General features: G+C 42.5%; 1 protein-coding gene and 1 non-coding gene across 2 annotated transcripts in view; both read left to right on the top strand.

Annotated features, from left to right (window-relative positions):
• Positions 1 to 1185: 1185 nt before the first annotated feature.
• LOC116268769 lies at positions 1186 to 1289 on the top strand. The gene has a single exon (XR_004175934.1). It is a non-coding gene; the product is annotated as a small nucleolar RNA U13 (small nucleolar RNA).
• Positions 1290 to 3830: 2541 nt separating this feature from the next.
• NSMAF (neutral sphingomyelinase activation associated factor) overlaps positions 3831 to 17160 on the top strand; it is a 77737-nt gene continuing 64407 nt past the window's right edge. The window contains 1 exon segment of the mRNA XM_009213075.4: positions 3831 to 4180. Coding sequence (XP_009211339.2) covers positions 4038 to 4180 — 143 coding nt within the window. The 5' untranslated portion in view covers positions 3831 to 4037.

Genomic DNA, 17160 nt, shown 5'->3' with positions numbered 1-17160 from the left:
ACCTACTCAAATCCTATAAAACGGCCCTACCTCTATCTCCCTTCGCTGACTCTCTTTTCGGACTCAGCCCACCTGCACCCAAGTGATTAAAAAGCTTTATTGCTCACACAAAGCCTGTTTGGTGGTCTCTTCACACGGATGCGCATGACAGCTGGGATTACAGGCGCCTGCCACCATGCCCGACAAATCTTTTGTATTTTTAGTACAGATGGGGTTTCACCATGTTGGCCAGGCTGGTCTCAAACTTCTGACCCCAAGTGATCCGCCCACCTTGGCCTCCCAAATTACAGGATTACAAGCGTGAGCCACCCATGCCTGGTGCAAGTAGTAAATTACTTTGATTGCTTTGAGCTTTCTCAGACAGGTACATTAAGATGGGCTGGGTTATCCTAGGGATGTTGCCTCAAGCTGTTAGAAATTACGTTTGTTTTTTTAAGTCTTTTAATGTGGGGGATGGGGAGTGGACTAAATTATTTGTGCTGGGAGTCTGGTTTTTATAGGCCAAGGCTGAGTCCTAGTTGAGAAGTGGGCTCAGAGGAATTTGGCCAGAGTTGGGTTAAGGAGAGATTCGTTAACACTCTCTACCTATCAGATCACATCTAATCTTCCTCTAATGCTTAACTTCAAGAAGATAATTTACATTCTGGGTTTTTGTTGTTGTTGTTTTTTCCTTATTCCAGTCAAATTAATCTCTCTCCTCTGAACTCACAGAATGTTTGTAGTACTTCTCATAAAGAAGTTTATCATGTACTTTTTGGCAAATTTTATTGTCTTATTTCATTGTGTACCTGTTCATGTATTTATTTCTTGGCTACCAGACAGCATCACAATTTCCTCCAGGCATGCTGACCTAATATGTTACAGGTTCTGCACAGGACTTGGACACATGGAAGGGACTCAGTCACAGTCACAGGGTACCCAGGCACCTTCATTCATTCCCAAAATTTTTAATGGGTGGCCTCACTATACATAACATTTTGTCTAGTGCTGCTAGAGGTCAAATTCAAAAGACCCAGCCCAGTTTTTATTCTTGGTTTCCCTGCCTTCTCTTCATAGTCCTGGGACTTACTAGAGAAAGCTGAAATGAATATTTACCCTGAAGCTTTAAAAAATGTAACCTTGCAAAACCTGATCCTTAAGACAGTATGAGATATGTTTCCACAAGCATACAATTTAGAGGTTTGGATCCTTTTGTAGTTCATAAGTGTGATGATTGGGTATTCGTGTGCAGCTGTGAGATGTGCCACCCTTGAACCTTGTTATGAGTTTAGGACATTACCTGCTAAACGTGAAAAAGAAACTTAGAGGCTTGTTATCTAAGAATCCCTCAAAGGTAAACAATCAGAGGCTCATTCTCAGCATATATTAAGAAGTTATAATCACATTGAGATACCAGTCATACCCACTAGAATAGCTCTAAACAAAAGTCAGGTAATAACAGATACTGGCGAAGATGTAGAGAAACTGGAACCCTTCTACGCTGCTGGTGGGCATGTTAAATGGTACAGCCACTTTGGAAACCAGTCTGGCAGCTTCTCAAACATTTAGACATGGAGTCACCACATGACCCGGTGTTCTGTGGTGGCAGGTCTATACAAATCTATCTCAAAGTCCCAGGATGCTGGCAGGTGGAAGAAAGAGGCCAACAAATACAGTTCCTTGGGAAGAAACATTTAATAGCGACTAAGGAACAGAAGCCATGTCCATGTCTGTGTCTTGGGCAGCAAGATGAGATGGTGGATTGCTGTGCCATTACCCCGGACTCAATGCGTTTTTTTTTGTTTTTTGTTTTTTGTTTTTGAAACAGGGTCTCTCTCTCTCTCTCTGTATTGCCTAGGTTGGGGAGCAGTGGTACGATCATGGCTCACAAAAGCCTCAAACTTCTGGACTCAAGTGATTCTCCTGCCTCAGCCTCTCCAGTAGCTGGGGCTGTAGGTATGTGCCACTGCACCTAAGTAATTTTTATTTTTTACATTTTGTAGAGACAGGGTCTTGCTTTGTTGCCCAGGCTGGTCTCGAACTCCTGGCTTTAAGCAATCCTCCAGCCTCAGCCTCCGAAAGTGTTGGGATTGCAGGCAAGAGCCATCACTCCAGCCCCTTAGGGCTTATATACCATAGGGGAGGGGTAGTTCAGAAGGGATGTGTAGGACAATTGAAGTGTAATAGCATCAAGGTTGTTTGAACTAAGGACAGGACATACTGGGTAGATACCTGCTCTTACACAAGGAACAACAGATAAAGTAGAAATCTTAGAGGACTTCCCAGAACAGGGGTTAATCAGAAGCCAGCACGGAGGATTAGCTTCCAAGATGGAGCTGCTTTCGCCTCCAAATCCAGCAATTCCACTCTTAGATTCCAATTCCACCCAACAGAAATGGAAACATATGTCCATAAAAAAACTGTACATGATGTACAGCAGCATTATTCCCAATAGTCAAAATGTGGAAACAACTGAAATGTCCATCAGCTGGTGAATGGATAAACAAAATGCAACAGAATATGCTCCAGCAATCTAAAGGAACGGAGTACTGTACAGATACATGCTACAACATAGATGAACTTTGAAAGCATTATGCTAAATGAAAGAAGCCAGACACAAAAGGCCACATATTGTATGGCTGCATTTATATGAAATGTCCAGAATAGGCAAACCCATAGAGACAGGAAATTGATTATTGTTTGCTAGGGCTGGGGTTTGGAGGGTAGAGTTAGGAAAAGGGATAGCTAGAGGGTATGGGTTTCTTTTACATGTGATGAAAATGTTCTCAAAGTGTGGTGATTGTCGAACATACCTGGAAATATACTAAAAATCGCTGAATGGTACACTTTAAATGGTTGACTTGTTTAGTATGTGAGTTATATCCTAATAAAGCTGTTATACAGAAAAAAAAAGTCATGTGACCAATTATTTCAACAATCAAGAGACTGTGTTAAAGATTCTTTGCTTGGCTAAACTTCAGTTAGGCTTCTGAATCTTCTCCCAGGTCCTTGTGTGCACTTCCTTGTAAATGCAGTGTTAGGAAGTAACACTGCCACCGCAGTTTAGCAAGAATCCCCCATTCCATATGTGATCAAAATTCTTTATTCCCTACCCTTGGTATCTGACCCCCTGGCCTGCCTTCACTGGGATTCCTATTATGTTGGTTCAGCCAGAATTCCCCCTAAAATTGATGTTTCCTCTTAGCAGTTTTCCGAACAGCTGCTCCTTGCTCCTTGGCTATAAATCCCCACTTGTTCCTGGTGTATTTGGAATAGTTACTTCCGTCTTTTTTTTTTTCCCCCCCCACAATTGAGGACCGAAAACATTGTTATTTCAAGTCCTTGTGGCCAACAGATTGGTGGTTTATGGGCCAGCATCCCTTTTTATGCGTAAAATATTTAAAACGCAGCCTGCAATAGTTGGTAAAGTGGTGAAACATTTAGTGTGTGATGTCGGATCCTAGTCTGGCCGCTGCTCCTGGCGATTCTCTGAGGCATCCTGAGTTTGGGGCGCCTCGTGCCACTGCGCGCCCCTCCTCCGGGCCTGAGTCACGGTGCCGCCGGAGTCCCCACGCGAGGATGCTGCGGTGAGCGCGGCCGGGACGCCGCGTCGGGCTCTCGGCCGCCCAGCGGCGCAGCACGGGAAGCCAGGCCGGCAGCCGCGCTCTCCCCAGCCGGCCGCCGAGTCCGCCCTCCCCGGCTCCTCCGGACCTCCTCGGCGGGCGGCGGTGGGGCCTGCCTGTGCGCTCCGCGCCCGCCCGCGCCTGCCCTCCATGGCGTTTATCCGGAAGAAGCAGCAGGAGCAGCAGCTGCAGCTCTACTCCAAGGAGAGGTGCGCGCCCAGCTGAAGAAGGGCCCAGCCGGGGGCATGGTCGGGGCCGGTCGTGGGGACGCCGGCCGGAGATGTGAGGGACGGGAGGCGGCGTGGGGGCCGGGCACGGAGGCAGGGGCCGGACGCGTGTCCAGGGCCCGGGCTGGGGGCTGTAGCGAAAACCCGAGGTCGGGGTGAGAGGCCGGGGGCCTGGTCTGGGCCAGAGCCTGCCGGGGACAGGAAGCCGATGACGGGTCAGGCCAGATCCCACCGCGCAGGCGAAGCACGCCGAACCGGCCGGCCGTGCAGTCCCGGCGGCCGCGGGCAGCTCACCCGGAAGGCCGCGCGGGGTCGCGGCGCGGATCCTTGCCCCGGCGTTCGCTGGGGAGGGTGAGTACGCTGCCCGGCGGGCACCCCCTTTCTAATCCTTCCCTTTAATCGGGTCCAGGCACTTGGCGCCGGCGCCGCAAAGTTGGTCGCTGGGCGGCACGGAGCAGGCCGGCGACCACCCACTCGCATTACTGCGCCTTTTTCCTACCGACTCCTTTAGACACGGGACTAGCTCCAGGCGCTGGAAGGCTGGGAGGAGGGCCTCCGGAAAGGCCTGATTCTGAGGAAAGCCAAGGTCCTGCCCCGCAAACACTTGCTCCCCGCGCCGTGGACCTTGTTTTGGAAAGCTTTGCAGTGAAATCGCGGTGCGGCAGCAGAGCACTCATTGTCACCGGCATCCCAGTAAGGATTTGGAGTCCCTGCGCTAAAATTGTCTCGCAGCAGTTCCCTTTCAGAGATTCTGGACCTGTCCCCAAAGGAAGTCTCATAAGAAAGCTCATTTCGGCTCTATGGATAGTTCCAAGCGCATTTTTGGTGACGGAAACAACTTGCTGGGTCTGCAGCTCATAGGCCAAAAGGAAAGGGGGGGCTGAATCATTTTACAAACACACTGTTTTGATTGTGAGAGCTACAGATTTTCCAGTGCTGCTAGCCTGTCACGTTGTCTCATCAGTGAATACCAGCAAAGCAGGTTACACGTGGGAATACAAGTGCAGACTTCAAGATTTGTCTACACTTGTTTAATAAGGGTTGACTCGACCCCTTTCATCCAGACATTCATCCTCCTCTAATCTATAATGTTGGTCTAACCAGTGTATCCACCGTCCGAAATGTCATTTTTCTACTATAGAGAAGAAGATACGATACACAGAAAACATATCTCAGATGTGGCTTCCAAAAATGTTTTTGGTGATGTGATTAGGTTTTAGTCACAGAAAGTCTTGTGTATTAAATAACTGAGCCCTAACTATGTAACTCACACTTGGGGATACCCTTCTGACTGAATTTGTAATGCATTTTTCTTGTGGAAAGAGCTTGAGTGGAGTTTCCTTGTTTAGTATCAACAATATTAAGACTTGTTGTGGGTGAACATTCAGATTTAAATTGTGAGAACTTTGACACACTTAAATTGCCGTCATGTTCTATGATATGAGTCATTCGTGCCAATACTGTGGCCTCTTTGATATACAGGAAAACATTTTTTCCTTGGTTCTGGCTGTTATTTCGATGGAAGTAATTTGTATTCAATTTGGCTAGTTCACAGCTCTGTAGTGTCACACAAACCTTGAAACCTGGACTTATATTTCCGTGTATATGCTGCTGTGTTAGAATTCAATGATTAGACAACAACGTGATAGGCTGGCAGTGTTCAGAGAGAACTCTAGCTCTCACAACCAAAACATTTATCTATCCAGTCAGGAGGCATCAGCTGTTCCTGAGCATCAGTCATCTGAAAAAGTTGGCTCCATGTGTTTTGTATTTATCTGAATTCTAACTTGCTGAGTGCCCAAATTGTTTAGTGCTCTGCCCCATGGCTTAGCAACCTGGGCTGATGGGCATACGCCATTCAATGCATAGAATACGCATTTGAATGACAGGAATGTCTCACATCAGGTGTGCGCTAGAATCAAGGAGTCTCTTTATACATCTTAGAATTCATTCTGAAACAAGAATATTTTAAGGCAACCTTACTGAGCCGCAGATTTACCGTTTCTGCCCAGATTTTTCCTGGTTTATCCCCTTGCGTTACATAAACACAAATTAGCAAATGGATTGGACTGGTCATTGGCTTCAGCATACCCAAGAAAATTGTTACTTTCCTTGGAAAACTTGAAGAGGGATTGTTTCAGAGGTTACCCATGAATGGCCTCAGTTTGTTCATTGTAAGTTCACTGGCGGCTCTAATGCTAATTAAGGGATTTTAGATTTCCAGAGCTACCAAATATTGACCCCAGAAAAGAAGAAACTTGAAATTAGCATTTACTTCTCTTATTATTAAGTTGATGTACTGTGTTTAAAGTGAGTGATGTTTCTGCAAAAGCAGAAGCAGAGAGATGGACTAGGAGATTCTTGCGTTGGTGGTTTAGACCAAGGTGGTGGCAGAATAAATGGAGGAAAGTGGATGGATTCTAGATGTTTTTAGGACGTGTGATTGACAGGTCTTGGTGTGGTGTATTGTATGTGAGAGGTGATAGAGGAACAATTCCAGCTGGGATTACCGGATAAAATACAGTACACCCAGTTAAATTCGAATTTCAGATAAACAATGAATAATTTTTTAGTATAAGTAAATGTGATGGTATATGCAATATTTGGTATATACTTATACTAAAATTTTTTTAGTATAAGTAAATTCAACAGTAGATGCAATATTTGGGATATACTAAACATTTTTAAAGTATATTATTTATCTGAAATTCAAATATTACTGGGCATATGATATTTTTATTTGCTAAACATGGAAATTCTACTCTCAGGCTTCTGGTTTGAATAACTATAAAGTGGTGCCATTTATTGGTGATGTTTATAAATAAATGCTTTGGTAATTTTAAGGATTAGAAAACAGACACTTGGCCATTCAAATTAAGTATACTTATATCCTGGTTAAGATTTAGGTGGCAGGCCGGACTCAGGGCTCATGCCTGTAATCCCAACACTTTGGGAGGCCGAGGCAGGCAGATCACGAGGTCAGGAGTTCGAGACCAGCCTGGCCAATATGGTGAAACCCCCATCTCTAATAAAAATACAAAAATTAACCACTGGCTTGCGCCTGTAGTCCCAGCTACTCAGGAGACTGAGGCAGGAGAATTGCTTGAACCTGGGAGGTGGAGGTTGCAGTGAGCCGAGACGGCGCCATTGCACTCCAGCCTGGCCATCTCAAAAAAAAAAAAAAAAAAAATTTAGATGGCAGGAACCATATTGATTTTATTATTTTTAAAAAATATCCTGTGCAGGTGTTGGTGAGGGTAAATTGAAACATTTTTTAAAGGCAATTCACATATCTTCCTTGGATTTGTCAGGGATGGCAGGTGTATACAGTGGATTAGTAGATGAGGATATTATACTAACTGTTGCTATTTAAGACATTTCTATTTTAATATGAAATATATTAAAAGGTGGGAAGCTTGCTCGAGCCCAGGAGTCCAAGGTTACAGTGAGCTATGATCATACCACTGCACTACAGCCTGGGTGACACAGTGAGACCCTATCGCAAAAAAACAGGCACTTTGAGGTTTCAACTTTGTTTCGGACATTCCATGAGTGTATAATACTCTTGATTATGCTAATATTAACTTTCTTTCTTTCTTTTTTTTTTTTTTTTTGAGACGGAGTTTTCGCTCTTGTTGCCCAGGCTGGAGTGCAATGGCATAATCTTGGCTCACTGCAACCTCCGCCTCCCGGGTTCAAGCGATTCTCCTGCCTTAGCCTCCAGAGTAGCTGGGATTACAGGCATGCACCACCACACCCAGCTGATTTTGTATTTTTAGTAGAGAGGAGGTTTCTCCATGTTGGTCAGGTTGGTCTCGAACTCCCAACCTCAGGTGAGCCACCACGCTTGGCCTTTCTGTTATTCAATATGTTTGTTTAATCAATTGTGTCTATATTTATTTTATTAAAAGCACTTGGTGAGAGGGCAAAGTGATTGTGATACTTCGGTTTAATCTTTCATTTCTAAGGCTTATCATCGCAGTCTTTTCAGATCTGTTTGTGGAATATACCAGGTGTTGAAAATGGAGATAAATGGAGGTAAAGTTAGGACTTAATTAGTCAGCAATGCCGATAGATCCCAGTAAATCTACCTGACTATGACTTACATAAATAGGGTTTATTTTTCTCACATGAAAAACAGCGGGAGAGGAAATACATATTGCAAATCTCTTGGTTAATTTAGAATCTATATTGACTTTACCCAAAATGTATTACTAGCCTACCCATTTACTTCCCTTTTATCTCAAATTAACCTCTCAGTGGCTACCATTGAGAAGTCACAGGAATGTATCCATAAATGGATTTTGAGTATGTATACTGTATAATTTTCGTTAAAAATTTTTTTAATGTGATATAAAATAGGAATGGTCATTTAAGGAATTCAGTGCTATTTTTCTTCTAAATATGGTTGTCACTTCGTCTTTTAACCATTAGAAATTTAGAATTGTGTCTTAAAATGTCCAACTCATAGATTTTGAAAATAACAAAATCTTTTTGTTATTTTTTTTTGACTTGTACTCAGTAAGTAACTTAGAATTGTTATCTTCGATCGAGACCATCCTGGCTAACACGGTGAAACCCCGTCTCTACTAAAAAATACAAAAAACTAGCCGGGCGCGGTGGCGGGCGCCTGTAGTCCCAGCTACTCAGGAGGCTGAGGCAGGAGAATGGCGTGAACCCGGGAGGCGGAGATTGCAGTGAGCTGAGACCCGGCCACTGCACTCTAGCCTGGGCGGCAGAGCAAGACTCCGTCTCAAAAAAAAAAAAAAAAAAAAAAAAAGAATTGTTATCTTCTTGGTGAGTTGAATTTTTTATCAATCTATAATGACCTAGCAATGTTTTTTTCTATTTTGTCTGATATTAATATAGCTATATCAGTTTTCTTTTGGTTATTTGCATTGTATGGGGTTTTCCATTGTTTCAATTTTCACTATTCTGTGTCCTAAGGCTTTAGGTCTGTTTCTTATAAATAGCTTGTACTTGAACTTTTTTTTAATGATTCATTTTGATAATTTTTATCTTAATGAATTAGTTTAGTCTGTTTACATTTATTATTACAAATATGTCTGAATTCACTTTTTACTTTTTAGTTTTGTTCTTTTATTTTGCCTTCCTTCCCCTCTTCCTTTGGATTAAATAAGGCCCCCTTGCTCCCTTTCATTTTTCTCCGAAGAGTATGGAAGTTACATGTTTTATTTGTTTTTCTAATGCTTATCCTTAAAATGTTAGTATATTAAATTTAAGGTCTGAAGCTAAGCATTATCTTTATTCTCCTCTCTACCAATGTAACAACCTTGGAACACTTAACTCCTGTGCCCCCATTCTCAATTATAGTCTGTTATTGTCCAGTGTTTTTTATCTCTATTTTAAACCTACAGATTGTGCATTAGTAATTGCCCGGTTCATGCTTCTGTAGTTTTACATGCATATTTACCATTGTTTTTGTTCAGTACTCCTTCTTACGTGTCATGTCCTTGTTACGGAATTATTTTCTCTTTCCTGAAGAATATCCTTTAGAAGTTTCCTCTGATCAGGGTTGGATGATGATAAACCACCTCTGTCTTTGTCTGTCTGAACATATCCTTATTTTGCTTTTGCGTCGAAAATCCGTTTTGCTAGATGTTTAATTCTCTCAACATTTTGAAGATTATCCAAACAAATGCAAAGGGCCAGGGAATATGCACCAGACTTGCTGGAGTGCTCAGGGATGTTAGGGGGTACCTCACAGAGAAAGGTCAGTGATAGTTGTGCCCTGTCCCCCTGGGGCAAAGTTCAGCTACCTGGCTGGGCCAGCTTCAGACTGCAGGAGAAACCAGCACTCCAGGGAGTGACCGGGGCCAGAGTACACTAGGATCATACTGTGATGGAACCTTGGGTCACTCAGCTCAGCATTTGTGGCTGCAGGATATCCTCACCCCCTTGTTGGCTTGACTGGGCTAAGTCTGTATAATGTGGCAGGGTTTGTTCCTGATCGGGGAAACGCCAGCCTTTTTCCTGGCATGGCTAGGGGACTGGGATTCAAGCCTTGTGGTTGATGAGGTTTGATTACCTTAAACACAGTCATAGCAGTTTTCCCTGAAGCTTTGCAGGAGGCCGCCTTTTCTTCTGGGAGACCAGCCTGCAACAAACCAATATTGTTAAGTCTAATTGTTCTTTGTAGGTAATCTGTCTTTTCTCTGGCTGCTTTTAAGATCTCCTTTCTGTAGTGTTTTGCTGTCTAGATATAGATTTTTTTTTTTTTTCGTCATCTATCCTGCTTCAACTTCCTAAAGCTGAAATAGTTTTGGAAAATTTGGATCCAAGCTGAGCTAAGGCTAGAACAAATGTTCTCTGATCTAAGTCCAACCTCTTTTCCACTGTACCATACTGCTTCTATTTTAAATACTAGGTTGTGGGCTACTGGCCAATGCTTATTTTTATGGTATCCTTGAAGTTTAGACTGAGTCAGGAATGAATGAAGCCTGTTTTATGTAGATATCAGAACCTTCTTAGTCAAAGTGTGGGCCACAGGCCAGCAGCGCATGTGTGCCTGAAGCTTGTTAGAAATGCACATTCTTAGGCCTCACCCTGGAGCTGCTGCCTCGGAATGTGCATTTTAACAAGATCCCCAGATGATTGTGTGCACATTAACCTTTGTGAAGTGCTGCTCTAGATAACAGTATTCAGCATTCATCTTGATTTTTTATCTATTTGTCCCTTCCAACTCAACTTCCTTCTTTAACTTCTTGATAGTACATATAAAAAGCCTCATGGAAGCCTCCTGCCCCGCACTATGACCCTTGATGAGGAAACTGGAGGACTTTGAGAGCATAGATGACGTTTTTACCATTTCTTCTATAAATTGCTGAGACTTGAAAATAGAATTACTGACTTTATGGATGGTGTCAGTGAAAGGGATTTTGATATCTGAACCATCTTGGCTGGAAGTCACTGCATCTCACATAGTCAGGGAGAATGTAATTTTCTAGAGTGTAGCTGAGTGATGGAAAGCTTTAATCTAATTACTGAGGGGAAGGGCTAAAAAGGTCAGATGAAAGAGTGAAATTGTTTAAATTCATGAGAACTCTTTCTGGGAGGGAAGAAGGGCCGGTAATTTATAGGTGAAAACAACTGGTACAGGAACTAGAAATGTATTTAGTCCTGCAGATGGTCTCTCTGCAAATGTGTAGAACATGGATAATAAAATGAGCTGGGTCTTTTAACAAAAAAGGATTAATGTGTGTTTTAGGTGTCACTGGAGTTGGGTAAGATAACACCCAAGATTGGAATCTAGTGTGAAAAGCTGCAGACCTATTGAAAAGGAAGGACCTGCTAGGAGGTGAGGCAGTGGGCTTTGAATGTTAAGAAGGTATACATCTGAAGGGGAATCCATGAAACCCCGGGAGAAAAACCCAGAGAACACAATTGGAAGGAGGAACAAAGATAACATGATTGTGTTCTTTTGTCACAGGCCACATTAAGTGGGTGGAAGAAATGGTGGCTGTGTACCTGGTGTAAATGAGAGAACAGGAAGTGGCAATAGAGATACTGGCTGAAATGCTTAATGAAATCTAAGTACAGTTTATTGACTTCCTTTGTTAAAGTTTTAATTTATCCTAAACTTGAGAACTTTACTTAATGCTGAATATTAAAGACAGATTATTAACCAAGTAGCAATGAAATGAACCATCAGAAAAAGCAGTCATATCAGGTCGTTTATTGCTGGAGCTCAGGGGAGTTGAGAGGGATCCTGTCATACATAGAACCTAGATTTTTAAGAAAGCAGATATTGGAAGTTCCAAGGAACAAAAAAGATAGGTGCTGTTACTGCACAGTTTGGAAAGCATATTGACCCAGGAAGTTTGTGAAACTGTCAAAAATATAATTAAGAACATCTAATCCAAATGATCTTTTGTGAGGAGTTACAGAAAATCAGGCAAGCTTCCATGTTGGAAGGAAGCTAAAAAAGAAAAAGAAAATCAGGCTAGCAAATAAAGAATGGTTGTACAGGTAGTATTTCTCTGAGTTTATAATTATTCGTTTTAATATAAAACAAGAAGGTTATACATAGTTAATTTCAAAAGGATTAAAGCCCCAAATGAGTGGAAACTTTGAAAAATGGTACAGATTAAAAAAATAAAAACAAGAAAACTTCTAAAGTTGCCTTTGGAACTAGGAAGTACTGGGCTGCTGCCTAGGCCTAGCCTGGTACCAGGTGTAACATTAATTTATGACAGAGAAAGCTCTTATTCTATATTCTATTAATAATACTAACCTTCAGACTGAAAGAGATAGGATGAACTTTTGCAAAATGGGTGAAGATGCAAAGGGTAGCCACGTGCTTATGTCTCCTGGCGTAAAATCCTGGGAGAGTTTGAGTGTAAAACCACAGAATTATTTCATTGATCTAGGAACTTTGAAAGGTGCTGAAAGAACATATGTGCATAAATAGGTTTAATGCAAATTCTAGATCAGACAGATTATTTATAAACCACTAGAAGAGGAAGTTGTTGTCACCAGTCCCCAGCATGAACGTCATGCTGCTAATCTCATCTCTTTTGACAGAGTTCTGACTATGTTTGAGGTCAGGTAAAATGCAGGAAAGTCAGGAAAAGGCAGTAGATTTAATTCATCTGAACTTTGGCGGAGGAGAAGGTTTGCTTTGGTGAAGACTTCATAGCACAATTGAGAAAGGGGAAGTTAGTTTAGATGGAATAATAATGTTTGAATGACTCTCTTCAGAGATTGTTTATGTTAGTCTATTTTTATTTTGCTATAAAGAAATATCTGAGACTTGGTAATTCAAGAGAGTTTAATTGGCTCACAGTTCTGCGGGCTGTACAGGAAGGAAGGATGGCACTGGCATGTGCTTGGCTTCTGATGAAGCCTCAGGGAGCTTTTTACTCATGGTTGAAGATGAAGTGGGAGTGGGTACATCACATGGCAAGAGAGGGAGCAAGAGAGAGGAGGAGGAGGAGGTCCCAGACTCTTTTAAACAACCAGATCTCATGTGAACTAACTGAGCATGAACTCGCTTATTTCCAAGGGGGTGGTGCTGAGGCATTCATGAGGGATCTGCCCCCATGATCCAGTCACCTCCCACTGGACCCTCCTTTCAACATTGATAATTCCATTTTAACATGAGATTTGGAGGGGACAAACATCCAAACTATATCATTCTGCCCCTGACCCCCTAAACCTCATGTTCTTACATTGGAAAATACAATCATTTCTTCCCAATAGTCCTCCAAAGTCTTCACTTATTTCAACATCAAGTCCAAAGTCCTAAGTCTCATCTTAAACCCATTTCTTTCCACCTATGAGCCTGTAAAATCAAAACAATTTATCTACTTTCAAGATACAGTGGTGGTACAGGCATTGGGTAAACATTCCCATTCGAAAGGGAGAAATCTGCCAAAAGAAAGGGGCGGTAGACCCCACTGAAGTCTGAAACCCAGTAGGGCAGTCATTAAATCTTAATGCTCCAAAATAATCTCCTATGACTCCTTGTCCCATACCCAGGGCACAGTGGTGTAAGAAGTGGGCTCCTAAGGCCTTAGGCAGCTCTGCCTCTGTGGCTTTGAAGGGTGCAGCCCACATGGCTGCTCTCACAGGTTGGAGTTGAGTGCCAGCAGCTTTTCCATGCTGAGGCTGCAAGTTGCTGATGGCTCTACCATTGTTGAGTCTAGAGGGCAGTGGCCCCCTTCCCACAGCTCCACTTGGTGGGGACTCTGTTTGGGGGCTCTAGCCCGCTTCTCCCTTTCACACTGCCATCGTAGAGGTTCTCTGTATAGGCTCCATCCTTGCAGCAGGCTTCTGCCCGGGATCCCAGGCCTTTTCACACATCCTCTGAAATATAGGGGGAAGCTGCCAAGACTCCTTCATGCTTGCATTCTGTGCACCTGCAGACCTAACACCACATGGAAGCTGCCCAGGCTAATGTTTTGCAACCTTTAGAGCAGCAGCGTGAGTTGTACTTGTGGCCCTTTGAGCCATGGCTGGAGGTGGAGCAGCGGGTCTGCTGGGAGCAGTGTCCCTAGGCTGTGTTGGGCAGTAGGAACCGGGGCTTGGCCCCCTAAGTCCTTCTTTCCTCTCCTAGGCCCTCTGTGATGGGAGGGACATCCTGAAAACTTCTGAAATGCCTTTGAGGCCTTTTCCCCATTGTTTTGGATATTAGCCCTTGGCAACCTTTCAGTCATGCTCATCTCTCTAGCAAGCAATTACTCCATAGCTTACTCCCCCGGCTTGAATTCCTCTCCTGAAAATGCTTTTTCTTTCTCTGCCACAGGGCCAGGCTGCAAATTTCCCAAACTTTTATGTTCTGCTTTCCTTTTAAATGTAAGTTTCAACTTTAAGTCATTTATTTGTTCCTGTATCTGATTGTTGGCTTTTAGAAACAGCCAGACCAGTTCTGGAACACTTTGCTGCTTAGAAATTTCTTCTGCCACATGCCCTACCTAAGTCCTTACTCTTATGTTCAACCTTCCACAGATCCCTAGGAACATAGACACAGATGCAGCCAAGTTCTTTGCTAGTTTGTAATAAGGGCGACCTTTGCTTCAGTTCCCATTAATTTCCTCACTTCCATCTGAGACCATGTCAGCCTGGCCTTCACTGTCCATATTCCTATTTGCATTTTGGTCACAACCATTTAACCATTTGCTGAGAAGTTCCAAACTTTCCTTTGTCTTCCTGTCCTCTTCTGAGTCCCCCAAACTCTTCCAACCTCTGCCTGTTACCCTGTTCCAAAGCTGCTTCCACGTCTTTACGTATATTCATAATAAAATGCCCTATTCCTTGGTGCCAATTTTATGTCTTAGTCTGTTTTTGTTTTGCTATAAAGAAATACCTGAGGCTGGGTAATTTACAATGGAAAGAGGCTTAATTGGCTCATGGTTCTGCAGGTTGTACAGGAAGCAAGGCACCAGCATCTGCTTGGTTTCTGGTAAGCCTCAGGGAGCTTTTACTCATGGCAGAAAGTGAAGTGGGAGCAGGTGTATCTCATGGCAAGAGACAGAGCAGGAGAGAGAAAGGGAAGGTCCCAGACCCTTTTAAACAACCAGAGTTTGAGTGAACAGATTGTGAACTCATTTATCACTAAGGGGATGGTGCTGAGTCATTCATGAGGGATCTACCCCCATGATCCAATCACCTCTTACCAGGCCTCCACCTCCAACACTGGGAATCACATTTCAACATGAAATATGGAGGGGACAGAACATCCAAACTATATCACCATCCAATGTATTACTGGGGGAATGTTTCCAGTGGTGAGTAGTAGGACTGTGATCTTGCCTTGTCTATAACAGTTTTCTTAATTTCTTCCTTATTTCAGAAATCATTTTCAGAAGCTTCTTAAAAATGCCCTGTTTAATTAAATCAACTCTCTAGTAGGGGCACTATAGTCTAGCTTCATTCAAGGCTGGTGTTGGGGTATTGAGAGTAGAGGTGGCAAATATACAGCACTCCTGTGCTTTCCTTTGCCTCTGCACACATCACGAAGGTGTCATGGCGTCCCAGCACTGCCTCCCAAGGTGCTTGGGTTACACTTCTTATCACAGTGAAGCCTGTTGGAGAAAGCATTGACTAGCAAAACCTTCTGGATCCACTGTAAATATTGTTCATCAGCCGAGTGTTGAGTAGTTGTTGAGCGGAATGCAGGGTTACTCTAGCTATTTTAAGTTCTGGTTAAGTGTTGTACAGTGGGCTTTAAAATTTAGGTGATGTGAGAATAGGAAAACATCTTTTTAGGATTGTTGAGTTGCTCTGTGAGGATACTTCTCTACAGAGAATGAAACCACACCTCTGCAAAGGAGGATTAAACTAGGAATATGTAGGGGCAGGGCTAAGAGTCTTCTAAAGAAATAATTTACAGTCAGATACAATACCAATAGATGAGACCATCCAATTACAAAATGATGATTTTAATTTTTTTTTAAAGCATGGACCCTTTTAATACGTAAAATGTAGTTTGAAAATCATTGTTCTGAAAATCATGAAACTTAATTGTAATAATTTTTACATAGAAAAGTTTTAAAGCGGGTATAACAACACTTTAGTAAAAAGAAAATATAGACTTAGAAAAGTTTCTTAATCCTTTAACTTCGAACAATATGATTTGGTTATATCCCTTAACTATGTGTTTTACATTTCTTGCAAAATATGCATATTGATAAATTAAGGAGGCTATAATTAATTCACTTACCAAAATGATGACTTTAGTTCTAAAATAGTTGATATGATTATATTTTAATAATTATATGGAAGAGTTGTCTCTGAAGGCTATTGTGCTTCATAGAAATGAAATTACGCCCTTGTCTTGTTGAAGGATACTTACTTTATTCTTCCCTCTCTATAAGAGAAGGAGTGAGAAGATTAGGAAAGAGAAGGAAGGATGCGTAGCTCCAATTCTGTCTTGTGATTATATTGAAATTCAGATTAAGTATTGATAATGTACATTTTGTTTTGCACTCCGGCAGTTTAGCCTGTAATTGATTCTTGTTCATGGATTTAAATATGGAGAACAGGTCAATACAAGTTACCGATTAGGATGGTATAACTGGTTTTTGCAATCATTTTTAATTTTTTGAGTTACTTTTCTTTTGGTTCAGATGATGATGATAATGATGATGCTGATGATTACTATTTTGAGATGGAGTCTTGCTCTTGTCACCCAAGCTAGAGTGCAGTGGTATGATCTTGGCTCACTGCAACCTCTGCTTCCCAGGTTCAAGCAATTCTCCTGCCTCAGCCTCCTGAGTAGCTGGGATTATAGGTGCCCGCCACCACACCTGGCTAATTTTTGTACTTTTAGTAGAGGTGGGGTTTCACCATGTTGGCCAGGCTGGTCTCGAACTCCTGACCTCAGGCAAACTGCCTGCCTCGGCCTCCCAAAGTGTTGGGATTACAGGTGTGAGCCACTGCACCCGGCCTATTTTTTTTTTTAATGAGCATCTCTTCTGGTGTCATGAATATAACTTCTTCTTTGTAGGGACATTAATTATAACCTTTTGACCTTTTCTTCTGTTCTCTGCATTGTGTTTAGTCCTTCAAGTTGCATTCTTCCTGCTTGCCTTGGCTTTGTTCTTTCATCCTAGAGGCTGTGATCATAGGCTATTCATTCATATTTAAATGTGAAGCATGTAATTCTGTGTCACTGGGAATGGGCCATTTCGGTTGAGTTTCACTAGTAGAGAGACCTGGCTTTTTCTCTGAGGCTATTTAGTTTTTTCCAAAACTAATGTACCAGACCCCTGCCTGGAGTGATACATGGATGAAGCTGGAAACCATAATTCTCAGCAAACTAGTGTTCATCTATTTTATGTTTTGCATAATCATCCTCTTTTCACACT

This window comes from Papio anubis, chromosome 8 (genome assembly GCF_008728515.1).
Source record: "Papio anubis isolate 15944 chromosome 8, Panubis1.0, whole genome shotgun sequence".
Classification (NCBI taxonomy): domain Eukaryota; kingdom Metazoa; phylum Chordata; class Mammalia; order Primates; family Cercopithecidae; genus Papio; species Papio anubis.
This window is presented reverse-complemented; position numbering and strand designations above follow the sequence as displayed.